Source organism: Grampus griseus, assembly GCF_964374135.1.
Source record: "Grampus griseus genome assembly, chromosome: 12".
Classification (NCBI taxonomy): domain Eukaryota; kingdom Metazoa; phylum Chordata; class Mammalia; order Artiodactyla; family Delphinidae; genus Grampus; species Grampus griseus.
Window position 1 is genome coordinate 15,742,864 of NC_139006.1, and position 26,035 is coordinate 15,768,898.

Genomic DNA, 26,035 nt, shown 5'->3' on the forward strand with positions numbered 1-26,035 from the left:
ACCATCCCCACTCTCGATGAGAATTTCTCTGTGCACTTTGCTTCCAGGATTTTCTCTTTCAGCTAGCCTCAGGACAGAATTGGGATGAGAATTTCCGGTGCATCTGGTTTAAAAAAAAAAAAGCCCCCCCCCCCCGGTTATTAAAAAATGCATTTAAAAATCTTTTATTTTGGAATAATTTTAGTCTTACAGAAAAGTTGAAAAGAGGGTAGAGAAAGTTTTCATATACTCCTCAACCAGTTTCCCTTAACGTTAACATCTTATATTACCATGGTACAGTCATCAAAGTAAGAAACCAACATTAGCACAATATTATTAACTAAACTCTAGACTTTATTTGAATTTCAACTGTTTTTCCACTGATGCCCTTTTTTCTGTCCCAGGATACCAACCAAGATATCACATTACATTTAGTTGTCATGTCTCCTTAGACATCCCTGGTCTGTAACAATTTCTCATTGTTTATTTTTCATGACCTTGACAGTCTTGAAGGGTACTGGTCAGAATGTCACTCAATTTGATTTTTTTGATGTTTTCCTTATGACTAGTCTGGGTTTATGGGTTTTCCAGAAAAAATACTACAAAAGTGAAGTTCCCTTATCATCACCTCAAATTGGGGTACATGATATCAACATGAATTTTCACTGGTAATATTAACTTTGATCCCTTAGTTAAGGTAGTGCTTATCAGGTTTCTTAGCTGTGAAGTTATTACTTTTCCTTTTCTATACTCAACTCTTTGGAAACTGGTCAATAATTAGAGCCCACACTCAGGAGGGAAGGGAAAAGTTAAGCTTCACTTTCTGGAGCAAGGAGTATCTACACACATTGCTTGGAATTCTATAAGGACAATGAATCTCTTCTCCTCCATTTATTTATTTGATAACATTTATATCAGCATGGGCTTAGTATGTTTACATATTTTATACTTTAGGTTATAATCCAATACTGTGTTATTTATGTTCTTGTTCAAATAGTTCTAGTTTTGGCTCTTGGGAGTACTTTCAGGTTGACTCCTGTATCCCTTTGACATGTTCCCCCTCCATCCTTTTATATTTTGAGCACTTCCCTTCTTTCTGTCAATACAAGATGCTTCAAGCTTATCTGGTATATTCCTGCCCCGGCTCTTGAATCAGTCATTTCCCCAAGGAGCCCTGTTTTCTTTCATTGGAGAGTGGTATTAGAAACCAAAATCTTGATGTTAGGTGTGCTCATTGCTACTAAAATAAAAAAAAATTATAAACAATTCAAACAGTAAGGAAAAGTTTTTAAAAATTAAGTTAATAGGCCCCTAAATTCCATCATTAAGAGAGGAGGAAGCTTGACATTTGTAAATGTCCTTTTAGATCTCTCTCTAGATATATATGACATCTGTCTTTTTTTAAATAAATATTTTATTTTTTTCAATTTTTATTTATTTATTTACTTATTTATTTTTGGCTGTGCTGGGTTTTCAACGCTGGGCGCAGGCTTTCTCTAGTTGTGGCGAGCGGGGGCTGCTCTTCGTTGAGGTGTGCAGGCTTCTCCTTGCGGTGGCTTCTTTTGCTGCAGAGCGTGGGCTCTAGGCACGCGGGCTTCAGTAGTTGTGGCACGTGGGCTCAGTAGTTATGGCTCGTGGGCTCTAGAGCACAGGCTCAGTAGTTGTGGCGCACGGGCTTAGTTGCTCCGTGGCATGTGGGATCTTCCCAGACCAGGGCTCAAACCCGTGTCCCCTGTATTGGCAGGCAGATTCTTAACCACTGGACCACCATGGAAATCTAGTCTATGTTAGCTAGATAGCTATCTGTCCACATAATTTTTTTTCATGCCATCCATACTCTTCTACAACCTGCTTTATAAACTCAACATGTCATGGGCATCTTTCCATATCTATAAATGAAGCCCTACTTCATTAATTTTAATGGCTGCCTTTTTCCATTTCATGGTGTATCATAATTTATTTCATCAGTCCCTCCTGATGGATAGTTAGGACCTTAGGATTGTTAGGAAACAATCTCTATTTTATATTTTTCTGTGGTCTGCTGATTATCTCCTTGGAATAAAAGGATTTTATTTTGGCTCAAAAGGCTTGACATTGTTTACCTTTTTTGTGTGTGTGATTTTTGTAAACAGAAATATAAAGACCTTTTAGAAATTAAAAATGTAATAATGCTCATTATAAACAAATCAAACAGTACAGCTATGCATGAAGTAAGAGGAGAAAACATCTGCTCTCCTAAGAGGTAACCACTGTAATACTTTTGGTGTTAACTGCTAAGAGTGTGGATTTTGGAGTGAGACCACCACAAATTTCACCAGAGAATACTGTGTGATCTTGGGCAAATGACCTAATATGTCTATGCTTCAAAATTCTCATTCTAAAATGAGGATCACAATAGTACCTATTCCACCAGTTTGTGAGAATGAAATAAGATGATGTATGTAAAAGAGCTTAGTACAGTTTCTGGCACATAATAAGAGCTCAATAAACACACACTATCATTATTGCTACTATTAACATTACAGTTTTTTTCCCCCCTGGGGATGTATATTTAAAATTTGAATAGCAATTTCTAACTTGCTCTTCTGGTGCATTCTAAAATCATTTCATTTAGATCCATTAGTTAGTTACTTTTCAAAGAGGGGTCCTCAGATCGAATTAGAACCTCTGGGGGTAGAACCCAGGAAACTCATGTTTATCAAGTTTCCCAAGGTGTTCACTAAAGTTGGAGAATCATTTTCTTACACCCTAAAGATACAGAAAGGGAGAGGGATGGAACACCAATAAAAGGGGTCAACCCCAGCTGGTCAAGGCTGACACTGGGGATATTTACTGGGTTTGAGACAGCATAGTGGAGGGGTTAACTCTGGTTCTGTACTAGAAGGACCTAGGTTTGTTTATTTATTTATTTATTTATTTATTTATCTATTTCTCTATGGCTGTGTTGGGTCTTCGTTGCTGCGCGTGGGCTTTCTCTAGTTTCGGCGAGCGGGGGCCACTCTTCGTTGCGGTGCGCAGACTTCTCACTGCGGTGGCTTCTCTTGCTGCGGAGCACGGGCTCTAGGCGCGTGGGCTTCAGTAGTTGTGGCACACGGGCTCAGTAGTTGTGGCTCGCAAGCTCTAGAGTGCAGGCTCAATAGTTGTGGCGCACGGGCTTAGTTGCTCCGCGGCATGTGGGATCTTCCCGGACCAGGGCTCGAAGCCGTGTCTCCTGCACTGGCAGGCGGATTCTAAACCACTGCGCCATCAGGGAAGCCCCTAGAAGGACCTAGGTTTGAATCACAGTTACTAGTGTGGCCTTAGGTCATGACCCCACAGAGCCTGGCACACCTGCCTGGCTCCCTCCCTCTCCCACTTTCTTTAAGTCTTTGACAATTGTCACTTTTTCAGCTAGGCTATCCTTGACCACAGTATCTATATAAAATTGCCTCCTCGGACTTCCCTGGTGGTCTAGCGGTTAAGACTCCGAGCTCCTAATGCAGGGGGGCCGGGTTTCATCCCTGGTCAAGGAACTAGATCCCGCATGCCGCAACTAAAGATTCCGTGTGCTGCAACTAAGACCCTGTGCAGCCAAATAAATTAAATACTAAAATAAATAAATAAATTAATAAATTGGGGCTCCCCTGGTGGCGCGGTGGTTAAGAATCCGCCTGCCAATGCAGGGGACACGGGCTCGAGCCCTGGCTGGGAAGAACCCACATGCCTCGGAGCAGCTAAGCCCGTGCGCCACAACTACTGAGCCTGCGCTCTAGAGCCCTCGCGTGGCAACTACTGAGCCCACAAGCCACAACTGCTGAAGCGCGTGCGCCTAGAGCCTGTGCTCCACCACAAGAGAAGCCACCGCAACGAGAAGCCCGCGCACCGCAAGGAAGAGCAGCCCCCACTCGCCGCAACTAGAGAAAGCCCGCGCGCAGCAACGAAGACCCAACTCAACCAAAAAAAAATAATTAAAATTAAGTTAAAAAAAAATCTCCTAGGGGGATACTAGGGTTGTTACGAATATTAATGAGATAATACATTTGGAGCTTGCAGCACAGTGTCTAGGCATATACTGACTGAATTACTTTTCCCCTTCAGTTTTACTGAGATATAATTGATAAATAAATTGACTGGATTACTATAGATCTAAGGTTCTTCTTAGTTGGCTGAGCACCGGGATAGGGGTGAAGGGATCTTGAACTTTTCTGGCAGATTTCTACTGTTGATCAGCACCTCTGTCCCCTGCTGTCCCCTGGGTCACCTTCCCAGAGGAGTTCCCGGGTCCTCAACAATTAAACAAAGACAAGTCTAACTGGTCCTACAGCACAGAGGAGAAACAGGATAAGCAGGAGCAGCAGGGCCCTAAGTTTGACCAAGACTTTCTCCCCTCCTTTCCTCACTCTCCAGTATGTGACTCGGAAGGGATTTTAATAGCAACGACCGCTTCTACCAGCTAGGTTGATTCTACCAGCAAAGGGGAGGAAAAGGATCCATTTAAGTGACAACTGGGAGTGGGGGCGGGGGGTTTGCGGTGTGGGTGTCGTCCCTTTCCGCGCCGGCGCGTTCTGTCACAACCCCGCGACCATTGCGACAGAGAGAGATCGGCGCTGGCCCTTTAACAGCCCCTTCCCGGGGGCCTGCCCCGCGCGTGCGCACTGCGGTTCTGCGCTTGTCATCATGGCGACGCGGGGCCATGTGCAGGACCCTAACGACAGGCGCCTCCGGCCCATTTACGGTGAGTACCTGGGGCCAGTCTGGTTGCCAGCCAGAGGCGCCGAGGGCTGCGGAGCCCGGGGCAAAGGCCCGGGAGGGGCGCTGAGGGGCCGGGAGCAGGGCTGGCGGGCACAGGGGGCGGGCCGCGCGGGCCTCTAGGCCGCAGCCACGGGCCTCGCGTAAGCGCCGGCCTGGCTTTCTTGAGCCCTGAGGTGGCAGCGGCACGGTCAGGGCAGCGGCAGGTTGGCAGAGCTGGCCTGACAGCCGAGCTCTGTGAGACACTTCCTCTCGTAGAGACTTGCGCTACACGCAGGCTACGTTGTCGGGGCCACGCCAAGGGAGACCCGAGGTCTGCCCGCAGGTGGAAGCTGGCTCCGGCGTGAGGGTGGGACACCCTACTTGAGGGAAAATTCCCCGCTCAAGACTTTTTACCTATGGGAACGGGGCCTAAAGTGTTGTCTGACTAACTGTACTCGGTGCACATGGAGAAACAGAGGTCCCGGGAGGGGAAGGGGCTGACGCAAGGTCACCCAGATCGAGTCTGGAGCAGGCCTGGATTTGAGGATCCCAATCCAGAGCTCTTTGGCGGAGGAACAGCTGCTCTGGACACACGTGGGAGGCGGGGGCGGGGTGGGGCGAGGCGGGGGGGGGGGAGGTTGGCTTGGGCCCAAAATAGCGGTGAAGCGACTGTAATAGCTCGTGTCGAGGGGCATGCAGGGCTTTTCTTTTTTGAAGCTTCTCTGGTTTTTCTCTGCAGCTTGCCTTCCGCGTGCTAAGTGGATCCCCTTCCATAACGTTGACCTCAACCCTCAGGCTTTAAGACCTTGATGGCATTTTGCTATCCCGGTTGTGAAAAATCACACATTTGAGTCAGGGAGAAATACCTCTTCAGTAACCAAGTTGTTCAATAATTTGATAGTGGTCCCTTTTGTATTTCCTTTCCTCTTAGATGGCTGTGTGGTCTTGGTCTAGCTCAGTTCATGGTGAGGAAGGCTTCAAGTTCAGTGGTTTTTGCAGAATTAGACCTCTTGTTTGTAACGTGGATGTTATTAAATGGAGGCTTCTTCGCAATAGCTGAGATCATTTAACTTTTTTGGAAGGGGGTAATAACTATGTTTCTGGTACAATTGGTAATGCTTTTTGTAATTTGTATGATGCTTTGCTCTTGCATCTCATTTCAACAACAACCTTGTGAGGTGAGAAATAATAATAATAGCTAATGTGTATGTATAGATTGCTAATTATGTCAGTCACTGTCCTTGGTCTTAAGTATTTAATCTTCACACATTCTTCGGAGGTGGCTACTTTCCCCCAGTCCCACTTCCCTCTCTCTCCCCCTTTTCTTTCCACAGATGAGAAAACTGGGGCTTTACTGATGTGTAATTTGTCTAAGGTCACTCAGCTAACATGAAGCTAGGATATTAACCCCTGTGGAATGTCCCAGGCTTACTCTTTTAACCACTGTGCTAGAAATCACCTCACTTTGAGCTGGAGACACTGACTTGCCAAAGGTCACGTAGGTGGAGAGTGGTGGATTTCCATTTTCCCAGGGCTACATATTCTCATGCCCTCCAGTATACATTTTAAAGGGCAGAGATGACATATGTTAGGGTGCTTGAGGGTAGGAACTGAATCCAGGGTTCACAATTGGTGGCTGGTTACAGCTCTCTGCAGCAGCTGCCTGCAGATTTTTTTCTTTTTTAACTTTTAGGAATAATTGGATTTCTAAAATTATTCTTGAGGACCAAAGAAAATGCCTTTGGGGTCCCATAAGTCACTTAGAAATAATAATGTTTTGAAACTATCCAATAAGGAAAACCTCTAGTCCGTTTCATGCTGGTAAACATCAGGATATGTTAAACAGATGTGATAGGTCATATTCTCAAAACTGAAGCCAGAATTATGTAGCTTTTGTTATAGTTACATGGGAAGAAGATAAGAAAATACTTTCTTTAGGAATTCCAAGGCAATTAATATAAACTGACAGAAATAGGAAAAGAAAGACTGACCTTGACTTCAGCACTTTTGACTTTTGACCTCTAGACTTTGGGACAGCCTCTGCTTTTGTGTTTAAATATATTAGTATCCCTAAACCACTGTCGTTCTTGAATTTGGACCTTCATTAGCTGACAGATGAACATGCTTATGCATGGTGGTGCTTGCCCACCAGCCAAAAGTTCAACAACACTCAGTGTTGACTGAGTGCTTATTTGTGTGCTAACTGTCCTATTAGGTAGGTAAGATTATTGTGAGCATAGTAGTAAACTGAATGCCAGACATTAACTTGCTCAGAATTGCAGCTAGTAAACTGTAGAGCTGGGATTTGAACACAGGCATTCCCACTGGAGAGCTCAGCCTTTCACTGAGTTCAGATCCCACAGCATCACGATCTTTATGCAGCATTATTTATATTGCCAAGGTTTAGGATTTTACAGCTGTTAGAAACTTTGCCTATGACCTCAGCTCTTGCTGATACTGTTGAGGATAGAAGTGGACAGGGTCATTAATTGTGAAATTATGGTGGGTTGAAATTCTATTTTTGGTGTCTAGGTATGAAATAGCTAGTTGATTAGTTGAACATCTTCAGAGTGCTTCTCTTTACTCATAAATTGGTAAGTTTGGGTAGTGCATTTTTGGTTTTTGAAAACCACCTTGACCTTCCAGAACACCTACTTTATTATTCTTTCTCCTTTTGCTAAAATTATTCTCTTGTGCTATGTGGTTCTGAACAGATGTTGTATCCTCATGTGACTTGGTGAGCCTTAGTGCTTTCTTCTACCATTACTGTTTTAAAATGTTTTTAGTGGTTAGGGGATGGGTAGAGTTGGAAGATGGTCAGGTATGGCACTTAATAAATTTTATAGGGGACTTCCCTGGTAGCACAGTGGTTAAGAATCCGCCTGCCAATGCAGGGGACACGGGTTCAATCTCTGGTCTGGGAAGATCCCACATGCTGCAGAGCAGCTAAGCCCGTGCGCCACAACTACTGAGCCTGCACTCTAGAGCCTGCGAGCCACAACTACTGAACCTGTGAGCCACAACTACTAAAGCCCGCGCACCTAGAGCCCGTGCTCCGCAGCAAGAGAAGCCACCTCAATGAGAAGCCCGCGCACCGCAACGAAGAGTAGCCTCCACTCACCGCAACTAGAGAAAGCCTGCGCACAGCCCCAGCGCAGCCATAAATAAATAAATAGATAGATAGGTAAATAAGAATTTCTGTATAAAAATATAAAAAATTCATTTATTAAAAATTTTTTTATAGGATGCAAGAATTGCAAAATAAAAATAGAGGTTTCAAAGTTCCATAGTCTTTAGAATACACACACACACACATTTACTTTTATGGCACAAGATCCTTTGTTCTAATATGTGTTACTGACTTGCAGTCTTTTTTTTAATACTTATTTTGTTTTTTAAATTTTATTGGAGCATCGTTGATTTACAACGTTGTGTTAGTTTCAGGTGTACAACAAAGAGATTCAGTTACACATATACCTATACCCACTCTTTTTTAGATTCTTTTTTCATATAAATTATCACAGGATATTGAGTAGAGTTCGCTGTGCTTTACAGTAGGTCCTTGATGGTTCCTGACTTGCAGTCTTGCTCTAGCCTGAATCAGGTGTAACATATTTCCCAGCTGTGTTTCCTGAATGATAGTCACTTCCTTGGTGTGTTAGGACATTTCCCTTCCCATGTGTGGCCAGACTCCAGGTAATTATTCTGTTATAGTTTGTTATTAAAACTTCCCAGGTCTTCGGTCAGATGTCGTATGTATTCTGAGCCTTCTGTTGGGCCGTGTTAGCTCAGTGAGTCTTGTCCTTTGCCTGGGCGGGGCAGGGCATCTTGGTGAGTGAAGATTATCTTGCCTTTCTGTAGAAAAGTCACTTGGCACAACCTGTTTTCTCCTGTTCTGAAATTATGACCGTTTAAAAAGCTCTTAGACTTTTAAATTCTAAAAACATTTTAAACTTAAAAAGACAGATGTTAATGCACAGAACATTCCTGGAAGAATGCATAGAGTAGAGGGTAGTGTGAGCATAGGGCAAGATTAAGAGACTAATAATTCTTTTCATGTTATACCTGTATGAACTATTGGATTTTTGTTTTTACTATGACATGTATTATTTTTATTATTTAAGACATTAATTTTTTTAAAGATCAGATACTGTATGGTTTCATTCAGATAACGTTCTTTTTTATATAAATTTATTTATTATTTTTTAAAATTATTTATTTATTTTTGGCCGCGTTGGGTCTTCGTTGTTGCACGCGGGCTTTTCTCTAGCTGCTCTGAGCCGGGGGGTGGGGGGGTGGGGGGGGTGGGGGGGTGGGGGGTGGGGAGGGGGGCTACTCTTAGTTGCGGTGCGTGGGCTTCTCGTTGCCTTTCTGGCACCCAAGTCCAGCTCTTACTAAAAATTTGCTCAGATGTAAACCGAGTGTTTGAAACATTTTCCTGAGGGCAGAATATTCTTGTCCATGTTCTTTTCCCCTAATAAACAGTGATGACTGGCGCACAGCCTTCTCAGCAGGGCAGATGGCCAGGGAACACATTTGGTTTGGGATGATTTACCAAGACCAAATGCAGCAGGCTTAGCCTGGTGGTGTTGAGGCAGTCAGTGCTGGAACTACCCCAGTGCACGCCTGATGGTGGGTGTAAATCGGGTTTTAAAGGTGCATACTTCCTTTTCATTCTTTTGTTCATGCTCTTGCTTCTGTCAGAGCATCTGACTAATACTTTAATTAAAAATACTGCACTTAGTATCTTCTTGAGAATTAGGAGAAACCAGTTGGCCATTTGGGGTATGTTTTTTGTGTGTTCACTGAAGTGATTGGATTGTGGCAAGGTAGTAAAGAAAAGAAAAATAAATTTCAAATTTGTTCTTTGTCTCCTTAGGATCAATGAGCTATCTGTACTTACATAGTTTCTTGCTCTAAGAGTTCTGTCTAGAGAAATTGAGGCAATGAAGGGTGCAGACCTTCAGAGCCAGACTGAGCTGGGTTTCACTCTCTGCTATGATTTTGTCAATTAACCTACCTCCCTGAGCCTCTTCTGTAATATGGAGTTGCTAACGGTACCTTGCTGGGTTTTGAGTAGACACCCAATAAATTTGTGTTCCCTCTGTCTTCACTCTTAAATGTCTGGGGTTTTTTTCTTAATTAATTAACTTATTTATTTTTGGCTGTGTTGGGTCTTCGTTGCTGCACGCCGGCTTCCTCTAGTTGTGGCAGGTGGGGGCTACTCTTTGTTGCGGTGCGCGGGCTTCTTATTGCGGTGGCTTCTCTTGTTGTGGAGCACGGGCTCTAGGCATGCGGGCTTCAGTAGTTGCAGCACTCTGGCTCAGTAGTTGTGGCTCGCGGGCTCTAGAGTGCAGGCTCAGTAGTTGTGGCATATGGACTTAGTTGCTCCGCAGCATGTGGGATCTTCCTGGACCAGGTATTGAACCCATGTCCCCTGAATTGGCAGGCGGATTTTTTTAACCACTGCATCACCAGGGGAGTCCCCTAAGAAATTAATTGAAAAGACTAAAAAATCTAACTTAATAGCAGGAAGCCATCACTAATAATTGGTTCTTTGAACATCCTGTTGTGGTCACTTTGTATGTATATATCTCTCACTCCCCTGATAGACTACTCAATTTCTAGAAGATTTTTTTTCCTATACAGTTTGTTCATTTATGTATTCCTTTCTTCATTCAGCTTATTTATTGAGAGCCTAATATGTGCTAGGCACAATGTAGATTCAGGGAATGAGAGAGTACCAGACAGCACAGACATGATTTCTGCTTTCAGGGAGCTTGTAGTCTCAAGAGGTTTTTTAAACAATAGTATACATAATCATTACATTTGTGTTAAGGACTTTGAAGGAAAAGTACCGGTTACCGTGAGAGCACACACTATGGCATCTCGACTGTTGGGAACATTTCAAGAAAAGGTTCTCTGTGGAAGTGACATTTTACTTTGGAAAAGAAAAAAGAGCAAAGGTTAGTCAGGTGATCAGATGGAAAGGAGTGATGGACAGAGTGTGTAAGAAAGATAGACAGAGAGAGTATGTACTTGATGACCTAAGAAAAGACTTGTGTGGTTGGAATGTAGAGAAGGGTGAGATGGGGCTACAGAGGTAGAGGGACTCAACTTTGTAAGCCATTTTAAGGATTTTGAAGTTTGTTTTAGAGACAGTGGGAGGGATTCCCTGGCTGTCCAGTGGTTAGGACTCTCGCTTCCATTGCAGGGGGCATGGGTTCAGTCCGTGGTCAGGGAACTAAGATTCCACATTCTGCGTGGCCAAAAATAAATAAATTTTTAAAATTAAAAATAGAAATAATATGTATCATTACCATCAGTGGAATACCTGTCACTTGCCCTGAGAAAACAAAACCATAAAATTAAGTACACACAGTGAAAACAAAACAATGTTATTAAGGTCTTAACTAGTTTCTGATAGTTGAGAAACTCTAAATCTGAGACCTGTTCCTTTTCCATTAAAAAAAAAAAGGCATCAGCAAGTGTTAAAGAAATGACAGGCTGATACCAAACTGAGACTATCTCCTTAATATAAGGGAAATATTACAAAAGGTCAGTTTTCTCACTATCCGTGTTATCTAGTGCTGCCTGCAAGGACCACTTAAAACCATTTTAGTTGGAGTGATAACCATGCTTTGAAAAACACTGCTTTAACTGATACATCATCATCTTATTATTTCCTATGCCTGATTTGTGGACGGCTGACTTGGCTTACTCCTCATATTAAGGGAACAATACCAGTCCTCATGGTCAAGCCACAGTTACCCTTGAGTAAGTTTTAAAAAGGCTAAAAAACAGACTTAGGGTATCATTTTTATGGGCCTGTTTTCTCCAAGGGCTACATAATTTATTTTATTTATTTTTAAAATAAATTTACATATTCATTTATTTAATTTTTTGGCTGCATTGGGTCTTTTGCGGCACTCGGGTTTTCTCCAGTTGCTGAGAGTGGGGGCTACTCTTCGTTGTGGTGTGTGGGCTTCTCATTGCGGCGGCTTCTCTTGTTGCGGAGCACGGGCTCTAGGTGTGCGGACTTTAAAAGCTGTGGCTTGTGGGCTCTAGAGCGCAGTCTCAGTAGTTGTGGTGCACGGGCTTAGTTGCTCCACGGCATGTGGGATCTTCCCGGACCGGGCTCGAACCCGTGTCCCCTGCATGGGCAGGCAGATTCTTAACCACTGCGCCATCAGGGAAGCCCTGGCTACATAATTTATATTACAAAGTCAGCAATGTAAAATGGAAGTAAACTTTCCCAAAAGCCTCAGCAACCAATTAATCAGCAATCACCTAGGTGTCCAGGAAGGGGGACCTTGACAGCAGTCTAAATGTGGTGGGGTGTCTTAGTTAAAATTAAAACTGGGTGCAAGGAACAGAAACCCTTTGACACAAGCTCAAGTGGAGGGAGGTTGTTTATAAACCCTTGTGGGAGCTTAGGGCAGGAATGCAGTGTTCTAGAGCCTGATGGAAACTGGAAAGCTGTCAGGATCTGAAGCTTCTTTCTCAGATGCTCATCTCTGCTCTTATCTGTTTGTGGCTCTTCTTTTCTCTGCTAGGTTCTTCAAACTGGTTTTTTCTGCTTACTCATCAGTTTACCTGGGGCCCAACATGTTGACTTTGTGGCCACACCAAGCTGAGAATAGAGTAAGGAGAGGTCATTAGCCTCCCCCTACAAGCTTAATCAGCACTGCCCCTCCCCCAATTTTTTGATAAAGATAATTGACGTTCTTTATTCTTTTATAAATGTTATATGAATGAAGAGTCAAGAGATAACTCCTTTTTTTCACTCCCCATTAACTAACTTGCATCTCCCAAGGCTCCTTCCAAATGGAGATTCTGGAGCTGCCACTAGTAATCTCAAACTGGAAATATTTATTGCCTTCCAAATGGGGTTCTCCATAGCTTTCTTTTCTTTTCTTTTTTTAATATTCATTTATTTATTGGGTTGCATTGGGTCTTAGTTGTGGCAGGTGGGCTCCTTAGTTGTAGCACGTGGGCTCCTTAATTGCGGCTTGCCAGCTCCTTAGTTGTGGCATGTGGGCTTCTTAGTTGTGGCATGTGAACTCTTAGTTGCAGCATGCATATGGGATCTAGTTCCCTGACCAGGAATCGCACCCGGGCCCCCAGCATTGGGAGCGTGGAGCCTTATCCACTGTGCCACCAGGGAAGTCTGTCCATAGCTTTCTGATTCCAGATTTCAGTGTTGTAATTACAAATTACCAGGAAGAAACTTGATTTACCCAGTTTGGGTCAAATGTCCACTCCATTAGACTTCAGTTGCATGATCTAGACATGCTCATCCAATTCTACCCCTTCAGCAGTCTGTGGAAACCATGCCCACAGAAGAGGGCATGGGTGCAGTGTATTTATATATCAGGGCCTTGTCAACAACAGAGGGAAAAGTTCAATATCCTTGTAGTCCTAACCTCTGGTCTGATCCATCTATGGGCAGACCCTCAGAGCTGGGGTTTCATCAAAGATACCTGCTCTTTGAGAAGACTTCAAGATATGTTTTGTGAACCTGGAGTCTTGCAAGAAGACTGAGTCAGACGTAACTTAGAACTCACTCAGCATGAGATCAGCACCAAGTTATTAGGAAGAGAAGATATCATTTATTGAGCTGAAATGTCTCTGTCAGATATTCTGTAAGGACAAATGGTGGCCTATCGGCTGAGATGAGGACTTAAGAAAACTGGTATTAGATATTTGGGTATTCAGGCCAAGATTGTGATTTCTGTGATTCTCTAATCTCTCTACCTGAGTGTTAAGTCTTTGATCTTTTCTAGATTGTGATTCCCTCCAGAGTAAGGCTTCTTAATCTTTTTACCTAGCGTTATTGGTGCTCATCAACATTAGGTGCATTGAAGAAAAACTAAAGAGATGAAACTCATGTGTTCATGTAGCTGTCTGTTAAAAGTTGTGGTAAAGTATTCATAGGAGAAAAATTGAAACCGTTAGGTAAAATGATAGTGTATTTCTGTTACTTGGCCCTGGGCCACCAGGGCCATAGATGATCTTGAGTTGTCTGTGCCTCCTCTGTCCCTGTTGCTGACTTGGGACCTTGATGAGCAAAGAGGGACCAATAGTAGTAGTAGATTGTGAACTAGCCTGAGTTCAGTCATCTTTCTGTATTTCAAATCTACATCTACCACCCTATTTCCCATTTATAACACTCTCACGTTCCTTTTCTAGAAATGAATCTTTGCTTTTATTAGATATATATTTTTAATTAATTGACTTTATTTTTTAGAGCAGTTTTAGGTTAAGTTTACAGGAAAGGAGTGGAGAGTACAGAGTTCCTTCCTATTCACCCTGACACATCTCTCTTCTCCCCCAGTTTCCCATGTTATTAACACTTGCATTAGTGTGGTGCATTTGCTACAGTTGCTGAGCCAATACGATATGTTATTGCTAACTAAAGTCCATAGTTTACTAGTTTACATTAGGGCTCATTCTGTGTGTTGCACATTCTATGCATTTTGCAAAGGTATGATGACATGTATCCTTCGTTACAGTATCATACAGAATAGTTTCACTGCCCTGAAAAATCCCGTTCTCCACCTATTCATTCCTCCCCCAGCTCCTGGCAACCACTGATTGTTCTACTCTGCCTATAATTTTGCTTTTTCCAGAATGTCATACACTTGGAATCGTATAGTATGTAGCTTTGTCATGTTGGCTTCTTTCATTTAGCAATATGTATTTAAGAGTCCCCCATATTTTTTTGTGGCTTGCTAGCTCATTTCTTTTCTTTTCTTTTTTTTTAAAATAAATTTATTTATTTATTTTTGGCTGTGTTGGGTCTTTGTTGCTGCATGCAGGCTTTCTCTAGTTGTGGTGAGTGGGGGCTACTCTTTGTTGTGGTGTGCAGGCTTCTCATTGTGGCGGCTTCTCTTGTTGCGGAGCACAGGCTCTAGGCCCGTGGGATTCAGTAGTTGTGGCACGTGGGCTCAGTAGTTGTGGCTCACAGGCTCTAGAGCACAGGCTCAGTAGTTGTGGCGCATGGGCTCATTTCTTTTTATCACTGAATAATATATCATTGTATGGATGGCTGTACCACGGTTTGTTTATCCATTTGCCTGTTGAAAAACATCTTGGTTCCTTCCAGGTTTTGGCAATTTTGTATAAAGCTGCTATAAACATTTGCGTGCAGATTTTTGTGTGAAAGTAAGTTTTCAGCTCATTTGGGTAGATAACAAGGAGCTGGATTATATGGTTAGAGTATGTTTAATTTTTTAAGAAACTGCCAAACAATCTTCCAAGGTGGCTGTGCCATTTTGCATTCCCACTAACAGTGAATGAGAGCTGCTTTTGCTCCATGTCCTCACCAGCATTTGGTCCACAGATTAATTTGAGTTGTTTATGTTTTGTCTGTCCCTATGCTGATTTGGGACCTTGATGAGCAAAGAGGGACTTGGTAGTAGTAGTAGGTTGTGGACTGGCCTGTGTTTAGTCATCTTTCTATATATAGAATTGACAGCTACCACTGTTTCCCATCTAAAACACTAATCATTTTCTTTCAGATCCTCTCATCTGAAAATTAATCTTTGCTTTTGTTAGACTTTTGAATAATAATTGATTGCTTTTCTTCTTTAACACAATTTTATAGCAGGTCTCCATATGCCTTGAATTTTGGAATGGATGCATAGCTTAGGGAACCTAGAAGTCAATGTTTCTTCAAAGTCAGCGCTAGTTTCTATTTCAACGAGAGTGTATGAAAGTGCTGCTTTCCCTACATCCTTGTCTACTCCTGATACTGCTGGATTTACTCCCCCACTCACGGTTCTTATTTTTTTCTTCGAAGAATTATTCTTAACTCTGTGGCATAGTAAGATTCACTGAACATTTTATTGAGGGAACGTGGTCCATTTGGTAGATTTGAAGCTTGAATGTAATAAAGGTTGTTTTTTTTTTAGATATTTTAATTTTTGTGCTAGTAAACCCATTTGTTTCCCATAGGTAAAAATATTAGTGTCATCTATCATCTAAATATATTTGGTCTTGAATCTTCATTAAGGATTAGTATAACTGGATTATATTGCTCTTGGATGAGAGATGACTATAGAAATTTAAGATTGTGTTCTGGACCATCCTAGCCATTTAGAGTTAAAATCAGCTCCAAGATGTTTTTAATACCGAATTAGGATACTTTCTGAAACAGCTGATACTAGCCTATGCATATTTCATATTTGTTTTTGAAGGAATATAATAACTCATAATTTCTGTTTTCATAGATTATCTTGATAATGGTAATAATAAAATGGCAATTCAGCAAGCAGATAAATTGTTGAAAAAGCATAAGGATCTTCATTGTGCTAAGGTAAGTTCATTTGCCCTTGAGTTACTTACATTTGGTGGGTTATGTACTGTAATCTTTAAAGGGAAGAGGTGTTTAATCTCTTTAGTGACTGTGTTTTTCAGAGTATTTTTTAGCCCATTTATTTGCCTGATCACTTAAATGAAATGCCATAAAGAGTATTTAATTAAAAGCTAGCTGCTTGTTTTTTTGGACATGACTTATCTAATTTAATTATTTTATTTTCACAAAGTCCTTCCCCCCCCACCCCACAAAGTCCTTTTAAGCAATGTTGTGCATTCTTTTTGTTTTGTGCATTCTTAATATGACTGAAATAGGAAATAATCTTTTTTTTTTAAGGGAACTTTATTTTTTTTTATTTATTTATTTTTGGTTGTGTTGGGTCCTCGTTGCTGCATGGGCTTTCTTCAGTTGCGGCGAGTGGGGGCCACTCTTTGTTGTGGTGCTCAGGTTTCTCATTGTGGTGGTGTCTCTTGTTGCGGAGCATGGGCTCTAGGCGCTGGCTTCAGTAGTTAGGCTCGCGGGCTCTAGAGCGCAGGCTTAGTAGTTGTGGTGCATGAGCTTAGTTGTTCCGTGGCATGTGGCATCCGCCCGGACCAGCGCTCAAACCTGTGTCCCCTGCATTGGCAGGCGGACTCTTAACCACTGAGCCACCAGGGAAGCCCTGGCAATAATCTTTATTTGCTGATATTTTTAGTAAAATAGTTGGCATACCTTATAACTTATTTTGTGATTTCAAATTGTCTTTCTTTGGTTCATATTTCCTTTTCTGTCCTTTTAAAACTGATTTGTCTTTTCTTTCTATCAGGTTTTAAAAGCAATTGGTTTACAGAGAACTGGAAAGCAAGACGAAGCCTTCACCTTGGCGCAGGAGGTGGCAGCCCTTGAACCCACAGACGACAACTCGCTGCAGGCACTGACCATTCTTTACCGGGAGATGCATCGACGTATGTTTCTTTCTTTTCATTGTCTTTAAAACTGCTTAATTTTTTGGGTATTTCTGAGTTCTCTGTTTGTCTTATTTACTTATCACTCATGATTTGATGGATAGCAACAGGTAAAAAATGCATTAACCATGGCTTGCAAAGGCTGTACGCAGAGTGGATATTTTACATGTATTAGGATCCTTGGATTGGAATGAGGACTTGAATTTCATTTATGACATTTTGATTTGCTAAATGAAAGAGTTGCTTTTTTTTCCACTTTTTAATATGGAAAACTTCAAACATAGAAACAGAGAATAGCATAATAAATCCCTTTGTGTCCATTTCTCACCTTCAGCAGTTATTGAGACATGATCAATTTTATGTATACCCCTCTGCCTGCCAGATTATTTCTAAGCATATCCTAGGTAGTCTGCCTAGTTTCATCTATAAATAAAGTTTTTCATTGTTGATTTCTTAAATATTTTATTATGAAATACATATCTTTAGTAATACATATTATAGAAGAATATGTTTTATGTAGCACTAGAACATTTGATGTGGAATAAATGAACATTCATAAACCTACCACCCAATTTAAGAAATACAGCATTATCAGTACAGGCATACCTTGGAGGTATCGTGGGTTTGGTTTCACATTAAAGCAAATATTGCAGTAAAGTGAGTCATATGAATTCTTTGGTTTCCCGGTTCTCTCAGCCTTCATAGAATTAAAGAGAGTCAGGGTCTTGCTCTGGGTCAGGCTTTGGCTTAAGGGAATATTGTGGCTAGTTTGATCTTCTATCCAGACCACTAAAACTTTCTGCGTTTCACTTTTTTATCATTTATGTGTTCACTGGAGTAGTACTTTTTTTTTTTGGCCGTGCCTCACGGCTTGTGAGATCTAGTTCCCTGAACAGATGTTGAACCTGTGTTCCCTGCAGTGGAAGGTCGGAGTCCTAACCACTGGACCTCTAGGGAATTCCCTGGAGTAGTACTTTTAATTTCCTTCAAGAACTTTTCCTTTGAATTTACAACTTGGATAATTGGCACAAGAGGCCTAGCTTTCAACCTGTCTTGGCTTTCGACATGCCTTCCTCACTACACTTAATCATTTCTAGCTTTTGATTTAAAGTGCCAGACATGTGGCACTCTTCCTTTCACTTGAGGCCATTGTAGGGTTATTAATTGGCCTAATTTCAGTGTTGTGTCTCAAAAAATAGGGAGGCCTGAGGAGAGGGAGATAGATGGGAACGGCCAGATAGTGGAGCACAGAACACACACATATTTGTTGATTAAGTTCAGGGTCTTATATGGTTGTGATTTGTGGTGCCCCCAAACAATTACAGTAGTAACTTCAAAGATCACTGGTCATAGATCACCATAACAAATACGATAATAACGAAAAAGTTTGAAATATCGTGAGAATTACCAAAATGTAACACAGAGACACAAAGTGAGCAAATGCTGTTGGAAAAATGGTGCTAATGACTTGCTTAGTTGCTAGGTAGCCACAAACCTTCAATCTGTAAAACACAATATCTGCAAAGCACAGTAAAGGGAAGTACAATAAAATGAGGTATGTCTGTACTAAGAAGACTTCCTGTGTGTCCTTCATCAATCTCATTTCCCCTTTAACTTCCTAAGAGGGATTTGCTATCTTGAATATTTTTATTCTCTTGCTTGTCTTTAAATCTTTATCACATTTGTTTTTCTAAGTAATACATTATTAGTTTCACTTATTTTGGACTTAACATAAATAGATTCATGCTGTACGTTTTCTGTGACTTGCACTTTTCATCTAATATCCAAGTGGTTGTAGTTAATTCATGTTTACTGCCACAGAATACTTCACTGGTTGACTACACTAGAATCTAGAGTGGAGGTGCTAGGTCATAGGGTAGGTTCAGCTTAAAGATAAACATGGTGTCAACTTATCTTCAAAATTTACCTTCCCACTAGCAGTGTATCAGAGTTCCACATGCTTGTCATTGGTATTCTTTTTTTTTTTAATCAATGTGATATTTATTTATTTGCTCTGGGTCTTAGTTGCAGCAGGCGGGCTCCATAGTTGCAGCTCACTGGCTCCTTAGTTGCGGCACGTGGGATCCTTAGTTGTGGTATGTGAGCTCTTAGTTGCAGCATGCCTGTGCGATCTAGTTCCCTGACTGGGGATTGAACCCGGGCCCCCTGCATTGGGAGCTTGGAGTCTTAACAACTGCGCCGCCAGGGAAGTCCCGTCATTGGTATTCTTAGACTTAAAAAATTTTGCCATCAAGCCATCATGTTGTACTCCTAAAAATATACAGCTTTTGTCAATTGTTTCTCAGTAAAACTGAAAAAAATAAAATAAATTTTTTGCCAACCTAGCAGGCAGAAAATGTTATTTTATAGTTCAATTTTGTGTTTCATTCTTATGAAAGATAAAACTTAAGAGTTGAGGTATTATATCTGATTATTTAGGGATTATGTTGATTTAGGGTTATGAATTCTCTCCCAGCATTTCAAAAAAAAAATTATCTGTCCTACAAGTATTGGTTGAATGTTTTTCTATGACAAATATTGTATCAGAGTCAAAGATGAAAGGTATTCTTTGCTTTCATGTTACTCATAGTCTATGAGGAAACATAGATCAATAGATAGTATGTTGCATTATATATTAATAAATTGTATAAGAGTGTTATTTAAAAGATTTAAAGATGGCAGAAGGAAGCAGTGTACAAACTGGGATGGAGGAGCAGAGATCGTGTTCAGGGAAGGATTACATTTGAACTGGGTCTTGGATGATGTTCACTCAGTAGAATAGAGAGGAAAAGGGAATCCAAGCAGAGGGAACAGTGTTAAAGTCATGCAGGTCTGATACAGTACAGGGAATCTAGTGGAACTACAAGTAGTTTGATGTAGCTAGAGCATAAAGTGCAGGAGGGAAGAGTTTGGAAGAAGACAGAAAGGCTAGATAGATCCTGGAGGGTCTTGTACATTGTAAACGTCATGGGGAGGCCTGACCTATTCCATGCTTCATCGGAAAACACCTAAGCAAGGTAAGAGTAATGAGCAGATGAGGCAGCAAATACTTTCTTCTTCCTTAATGATAGGAGACATCTATTTCCTCCAAATAGGAAAAAAATTAAATGCTGTTAAGATTTGTTATACTTCAGTAATTAAAGAAAATTCTCTTTCTCTTTGTTTTAGCGGAGTTAGTCACAAAACTTTATGAGGCAGCTGTGAAGAAAGTTCCCAATAGTGAGGAATATCACTCTCACCTCTTCATGGCCTATGCCAGAGTGGGCGAATACAAGAAAATGCAACAGGTAACTTGATGCCCAAACCTCCTGGGCTGCAGGATTTTCTATTAATGTGGTTTAACTGCAGTGGTATGTGTGTCTGCATGTGTGTGTTTGCATATATGTGTAGAAGTGAATCTATGTATTTGCGTGTGGAGATCAGCCAGTTATTTTTTGTGTGTGTTTTAAAGATGAACAATTATTCAAGTTCTTTAAATGTTTTCTTTGGGAAATGTGATTGTTCCTTTGTGGCCTGATGGTATGTTTTGTTTGGTTCTGGTAAGTTGGCTTCAGATTGTCTCACTGCATCAGATTGCTGTTATATTTTCAGAAAATGGGCAGAAATCCTAGAGCAGAAAATGAACAGACTATAGAAAGATTAACTGTAAAAGTTTATATCTATTTTTTAAATTTAACTGTTTATATAGCCTGCTAAGATTTTTAAATCCATGGCGGAAAATCCCTATTGCTTGGGATGCTTGTTTTTTTTTTTTTTCTGGATGCAGGTTATCTGCCAGTTAGCACGTTTTAGGTGTTCCTTGTACACATGTGAAGGAGCCTTATTTGGATACATTTGGACTAATAGGTGCATAAAGCTGGCATCCCAGAGAAATGAAATTTGCACTCTTAAGCTCATAAAGGGTTATGAAGTCAAGCTAGAATTTTTAAAGAAATGCTTTGTTTGTGGGTATAATGTGTTTGGAAGGCAGCTTTCCTACTTGGATTTTTATTTTGTCTTGTTTACTTGAAATATCAAACTATAACAATAGATAGGTAGACCAGGGAGGGTGGAAGATACTATATTAAGATAAACCCTTTCTCTTTCAAATCAGTTTTTGTATTTGCTTATGTAAGTTTTTAAATTGGAAGAGATTTTTTGGCCCAAATATAATTCTTTGAAGAAATTTTATCATTATTTTATTTATCATTGGAGTATTGATATGTTCTCAGGAAAAATATTCACAGATTATAATTTTTCTTTTATTGTAAAATGAGTATATATTTTTTAAATTGGCAGCACTAACCATATATACATATAAATCCTTAGTATCATTTTTACTTCTAGGAATATATTTTTTTGTTTTTCTTAAAAAATTTATTTTATTTATTTTTAGCTGCGTTGGGTCTCCGTTGCGGTGCACGGGCTTCTCACTGAGGTGCCTTCTCTTGTTGTGGAGCATGGGCTCTAGGCACGCAGGCTTCAGTAGTTGTGGTGCACAGGCTTAGTTGCTCCGTGGCATGTGGGATCTTCCTGGACCAGGGCTCGAACCCATGTCCCCTGCATTGGCAGGCGGATTCTTAACCACTGAGCCACCAGGGAAGCCCCTAGGAATATGTTTTAAGTAAAGTATATTAAATGTACATTAATACAGACATAGTGAAAGAAATTATAGTTCACCTATGTGGTAGAAAATAATGCAACACCCCGCCCCCCCCCCAAATGGTACTGTGTGTCTTTATTTGTTGACGTAGAAAGATATTCCCAATATATGTTAAGTGAGAAGAGCAGGTTGTAAAATGGCCTTCTCTCACTCCCTTCCCCTCCACCCTTCCTTATTAAGTATATGTACTGAAATGTTGCCAGGATATAGGGCTGTGGATACTTTCCATCTTAATTTCTGTTCTTTCTTTTTTTTTTTTTTTAAGCATGTGTTAATTTTATGATCCCACGAAATACATTTTTGAAATATATATTATACACACACTTATAAAATTACAAAAAGTACAAGTTCATGCAATAGCAATATTAAGGTAAATTTTGAAAAAGGGAAAAAAATAATCTACCACTTGAACAGATTATATTTTTGTATGGTTTAACTTTACATGTTGCCAGAGATATATACAATTTTGCATCTTGCTTTTTGGAGACATAGCTTTGATGTGGCTTAGTAGTTATGGTTTCTTAATATGTTTTAACCATAGCCTGCTTTTGCATTATTTTAGTCTAATATGTTGGAAGAATGGAGTCCTCTAGTGTTAAATGTCTTAGAATGGAACGTCTGATTTTTATTCTGCCTTTGTTGCTGCTTAAGGTAGTTACAGTTCTTAGCTTATATGTATGCTTATTTTGAAAGGGGAATGTCAGTCTGGGGTAATAGGTATTTTATAAATTACATGTTATGTTTCATAAGGGCTTTTGTTTTGTTCACTGCTGAATCCTCACTTCATGATAAACGTTTGTTAAATAAATGAGTGATTTGCATAAACTGGTGGAGGTAAGAGGGAGGGAAGCCAGGGAATCAGAAGATTTAAGGACTTCTGCCCCACAGATCATCTCTGGCAGGTAAATTTAAAACCACCTTGAATAAAGAGTTGCTAGTCATTCATATGGTGACTAGACTTTCCTTTTTCTGTAAGTGACATTCCTATTCTCTGAGTCACCAGTTTGCAGCCATGTTTTTCAAATTTCTCTCTGGTCAAAAGTTTTCTGTAGCAGCAGAATGCTATCACCTATAAGATAGTAGGGTGTGGGCATGAAATTTCTCTTTTATGTTAAAAGTTCATGTTAATTTAACATTCTATTCCTTTTTATTTCTGTGTGTCATTATAAAAATGTTTTCTTTCCCCAAGTTATCAAATAAAATTGGTTTTCTAACACTTTCCATTTCATTTCTCCAGTTTGGTGTTAAGAGCAGGGACCTCAAGCCATTCTAGACTCTCCTTCTCATCTTCTATGTCCATTTTGTCTCCAGATCATCTTGATTCTACCTCCACAGTGTCTTTGAGGTCTCTCTCTCTCTTTCTCTCTCTTTTTTTTTGGCCACGGGGCTTTCTGGATCTTAGTTCCTGGATCAGGGATCAAACCGATGCCCTCATCAGTGGGAGCTCGGAGTCCTAATCACTGGACTGCCAGGGAATTCCCTGAGGTCTCTTTTTCTATTTGATCTACCTCATCCTGGTTTAGTTCTCACCTCTTATTTTTCCCTATTTTCTTTCTTCACAGTACTGCTAAAATACTCTTCCTAGAAGAGTATAGATTTATACATATCACTCGCTTACTCTGTATAGACTCCTTTTGGAATGCCTTATAACAAAGGTACCTCTGTCTACCTTTTAGCCCTTTTCCCTTCTCCTGCTCTTAATTTTTTGTTTCAGCTAGATGTCCTACTTGTTCTTGTCAACATATATCTTTTCTTTCTTTAATGTTTTTGTTTAATTACTCATTTTGCTCCTACTTCGAATTGATTCATTCACTTATCCATTCACCCTAAATAATTGTATTATTTGTATATGTATTCTTACCCCCCCATCTTTGCCTATAGACATTCTGTTTCACCTTCAAGGTCCATCTGAAAGACTGCTACTTTGGAGAATGCTCTTCCCTACTTTTCCTTAAAAAAAGAAAAAGAAAGGAATAAACAAACATACTAACCTTGCCTTCCTTGGAAACACCCTAGTGTGGTGTTTTTGTATAGGGTGTTTTTGTTTTCTTTTTTTTTTTTGCCCGTGCCGCTTTGCTTGTGAGATATTATTAGTTCCCTGACCAGGGATCGAATCTGGCCCTGGCGGTGGAAGTGCCGAGTCCTAACCACTGGACCGCCAGGGAATTCCCTGTATAGGATGTTTATTTTTATTGCCAAGAATATTTTAGTCGTTTGAATATTTGTCTTATCTCTTTCCCTTGCTTTTAAGTGCCTTGGGGATCGGGACTCAATCTTTGTATCCTTGGCAGGAATAGACATTTTCTTCCACTTAATAGGGGCTCCATGCATTTTTTTCAAGTGGATTGAAGATAGGCAAAAGATTAAAAAATAAAATAGTAACTGTGATAATTAGCTGACAGAGTTCTTAGCATTGATTACTAGTTGGCAATTATGGACAGATTCTCAGTTTTACGTGAATAGGTCTACTTTGCTCCTTTGTGCCATGTTCCTACTTCTAAGTATTTGCATATTATACATTTCACAATGAGAGGGTTCAGTTCTAATTAATGGTATATTGAAAGAACCTGAATATTTTCCTAACCTAAGAATTATTTTTTGAATTATGTCAGAGTAATTTTGTCTGATTTTGAAGTTTAAATATACTGTCTGGATTTCTTTGTTTTACTATAATTGATTAGTGCAATGGCTTCAGTAAAGTTTATTGATATACATTCATAACCCAACTTTTGTTTTTGCTTGGTAGTCTACCAGAACTATATTGGATTGCAGTATTCTCTAGGAACACTGGGTCTTCAGTTTAAGAAAATCTGATTCAAAAGATGAAATATCATTCTTGATATTGTAAAAATTCACCTTTGGGATTACCTCTGTTGTTATGCTGTAGACAACATCCATCAAGTTACTAGGCACTTACAGTAACCAGCATATGTAAACATGTTGCTATTTTCCTAGGAAACGTCTTGCCACATGTCTAGGTCATTAATTACCCTCTGTATGATGTTTTCTAAGTTAAGTATTTATGGCTCTCTGTCTTTCAGGCTGGCATGGCTCTATATAAGATTGTCCCCAAAAACCCTTACTACTTTTGGTCTGTGATGAGCTTAATAATGCAAGTGAGTATGGCATTCAGAATGGGATTGAGATTTGTTTTTATTTTTGTATATAGTAATTGTCCTTAATGTGTCCTCTGAACATCTTGGGTAATGTGTTGCAGCATGTGTCAAATAGGGATGTGACATATTGTCAGTTGATTTTTTTGAGTTGAGGAGTTTTAGTATTCTTTTTGAGTTGATGTATTGGTTTATTTGTGTGTAGCACAGAGTGTATTTCCTCTGAATCTTAGATCCATTACTGGGTTACTTGATCAAGTATGAGCCTCGAAATGTTTGATATTTTAACTTGAGGTTTGTCTTTAAGGCACTATTGTTGGTTGTTGAACGGATCATTGAACTGGGTGACCTTGTTTCATCACTTCTGCTTTCTGAGCCTCAGTCTGCTCTTTTGCAGAATGGAGATGCTCATCTCCCAGAGCAGCTATAAGTACCAAGATAAGACACTGTGTATGAGAGGATGGGGAGAAAGGAGTTAAAATGTAGCAGTTAAGAACAGAGAGGCTCTGGAGTTAAAATGTAGGTTAAGAACAGAGAGGCTCTGGGTTCAGACAGGTCTGCTTTCAAACATTGGCTTCACCATGTCTCTTGAGCTGTTGGAGAATCTTTTAACCTTAGTTTAACTATAAAATAAGCATAATAGCTACCCTGAAAGGTTGTTTTCAGGGGGTAAATGAGCTCTGAGCAGAATCTTCGGCAATGTTAAAATGATTAATATCATGCTAAGGTAACTGTAGCTAATAGTAAGCCATACTATAAATAGAAGGAATTGGCATTTTCCTTCTAATATGTGAAGGTCTCAAGAAGACGTCTCAAAGGTTTTTGACTCTTCAAATACCTGGTACCCTTTATATATACTAAATAGTATAAACGTATCCCCTCTTAACATATTTCTAGAAAAAAATGTATGAATGGTCTAATATTTAAAAGTTAGGTCATATTGTGGAAACTATGTATTTCAAGAATGCATACGATAAGAATCTTTAGTAAAGAAATCTCCTATAAAGCAAACCACTCTCAAGTTCAAATTAGGTCTGATATTTGACATAGTGAGTTGATAATTATGTGCCAGAGTCACAATAATGGTCTGCATGGTAATAATATAAATAGTGCAAACATTTTTCTTTTCTCCTTTAGTCTATATCAGCGCAGGATGAAAACCTCTCAAAAACGATGTTTCTGCCCCTTGCTGAGAGAATGGTAGAAAAAATGGTAAAAGAGGACAAGATAGAAGCAGAGGCTGAAGTGAGTAATTTAAGCCCCACTTTGTATTTGCATGTTTTTGATGTTGTTACAATATTATGAACTGTTGCTTTATTCCATTTAG

General features: G+C 40.2%; 1 protein-coding gene across 3 annotated transcripts in view; it reads left to right on the forward strand.

The window, feature by feature from the left end:
* The first annotated feature begins 4,619 nt into the window (after nucleotides 1-4,619).
* Nucleotides 4,620-26,035, forward strand: part of NAA25 (N-alpha-acetyltransferase 25, NatB auxiliary subunit) — a 72,637-nt gene continuing 51,221 nt past the window's right edge. Inside the window, exons 1-6 of one of the 3 annotated variants that reach the window (XM_082667596.1) lie at nucleotides 4,620-4,693; nucleotides 15,924-16,009; nucleotides 16,815-16,953; nucleotides 20,122-20,240; nucleotides 24,637-24,711; nucleotides 25,846-25,953. In XM_082667596.1, the coding sequence (XP_082523722.1) occupies nucleotides 4,636-4,693; nucleotides 15,924-16,009; nucleotides 16,815-16,953; nucleotides 20,122-20,240; nucleotides 24,637-24,711; nucleotides 25,846-25,953 (585 nt within the window). In that variant the 5' untranslated portion in view covers nucleotides 4,620-4,635. Of the gene's footprint in view, nucleotides 4,694-7,784; nucleotides 7,874-15,923; nucleotides 16,010-16,814; nucleotides 16,954-20,121; nucleotides 20,241-24,636; nucleotides 24,712-25,845; nucleotides 25,954-26,035 lie in introns of those variants that run through there. The other 2 variants (XM_082667594.1, XM_082667595.1) reach the window with 2 other exon arrangements.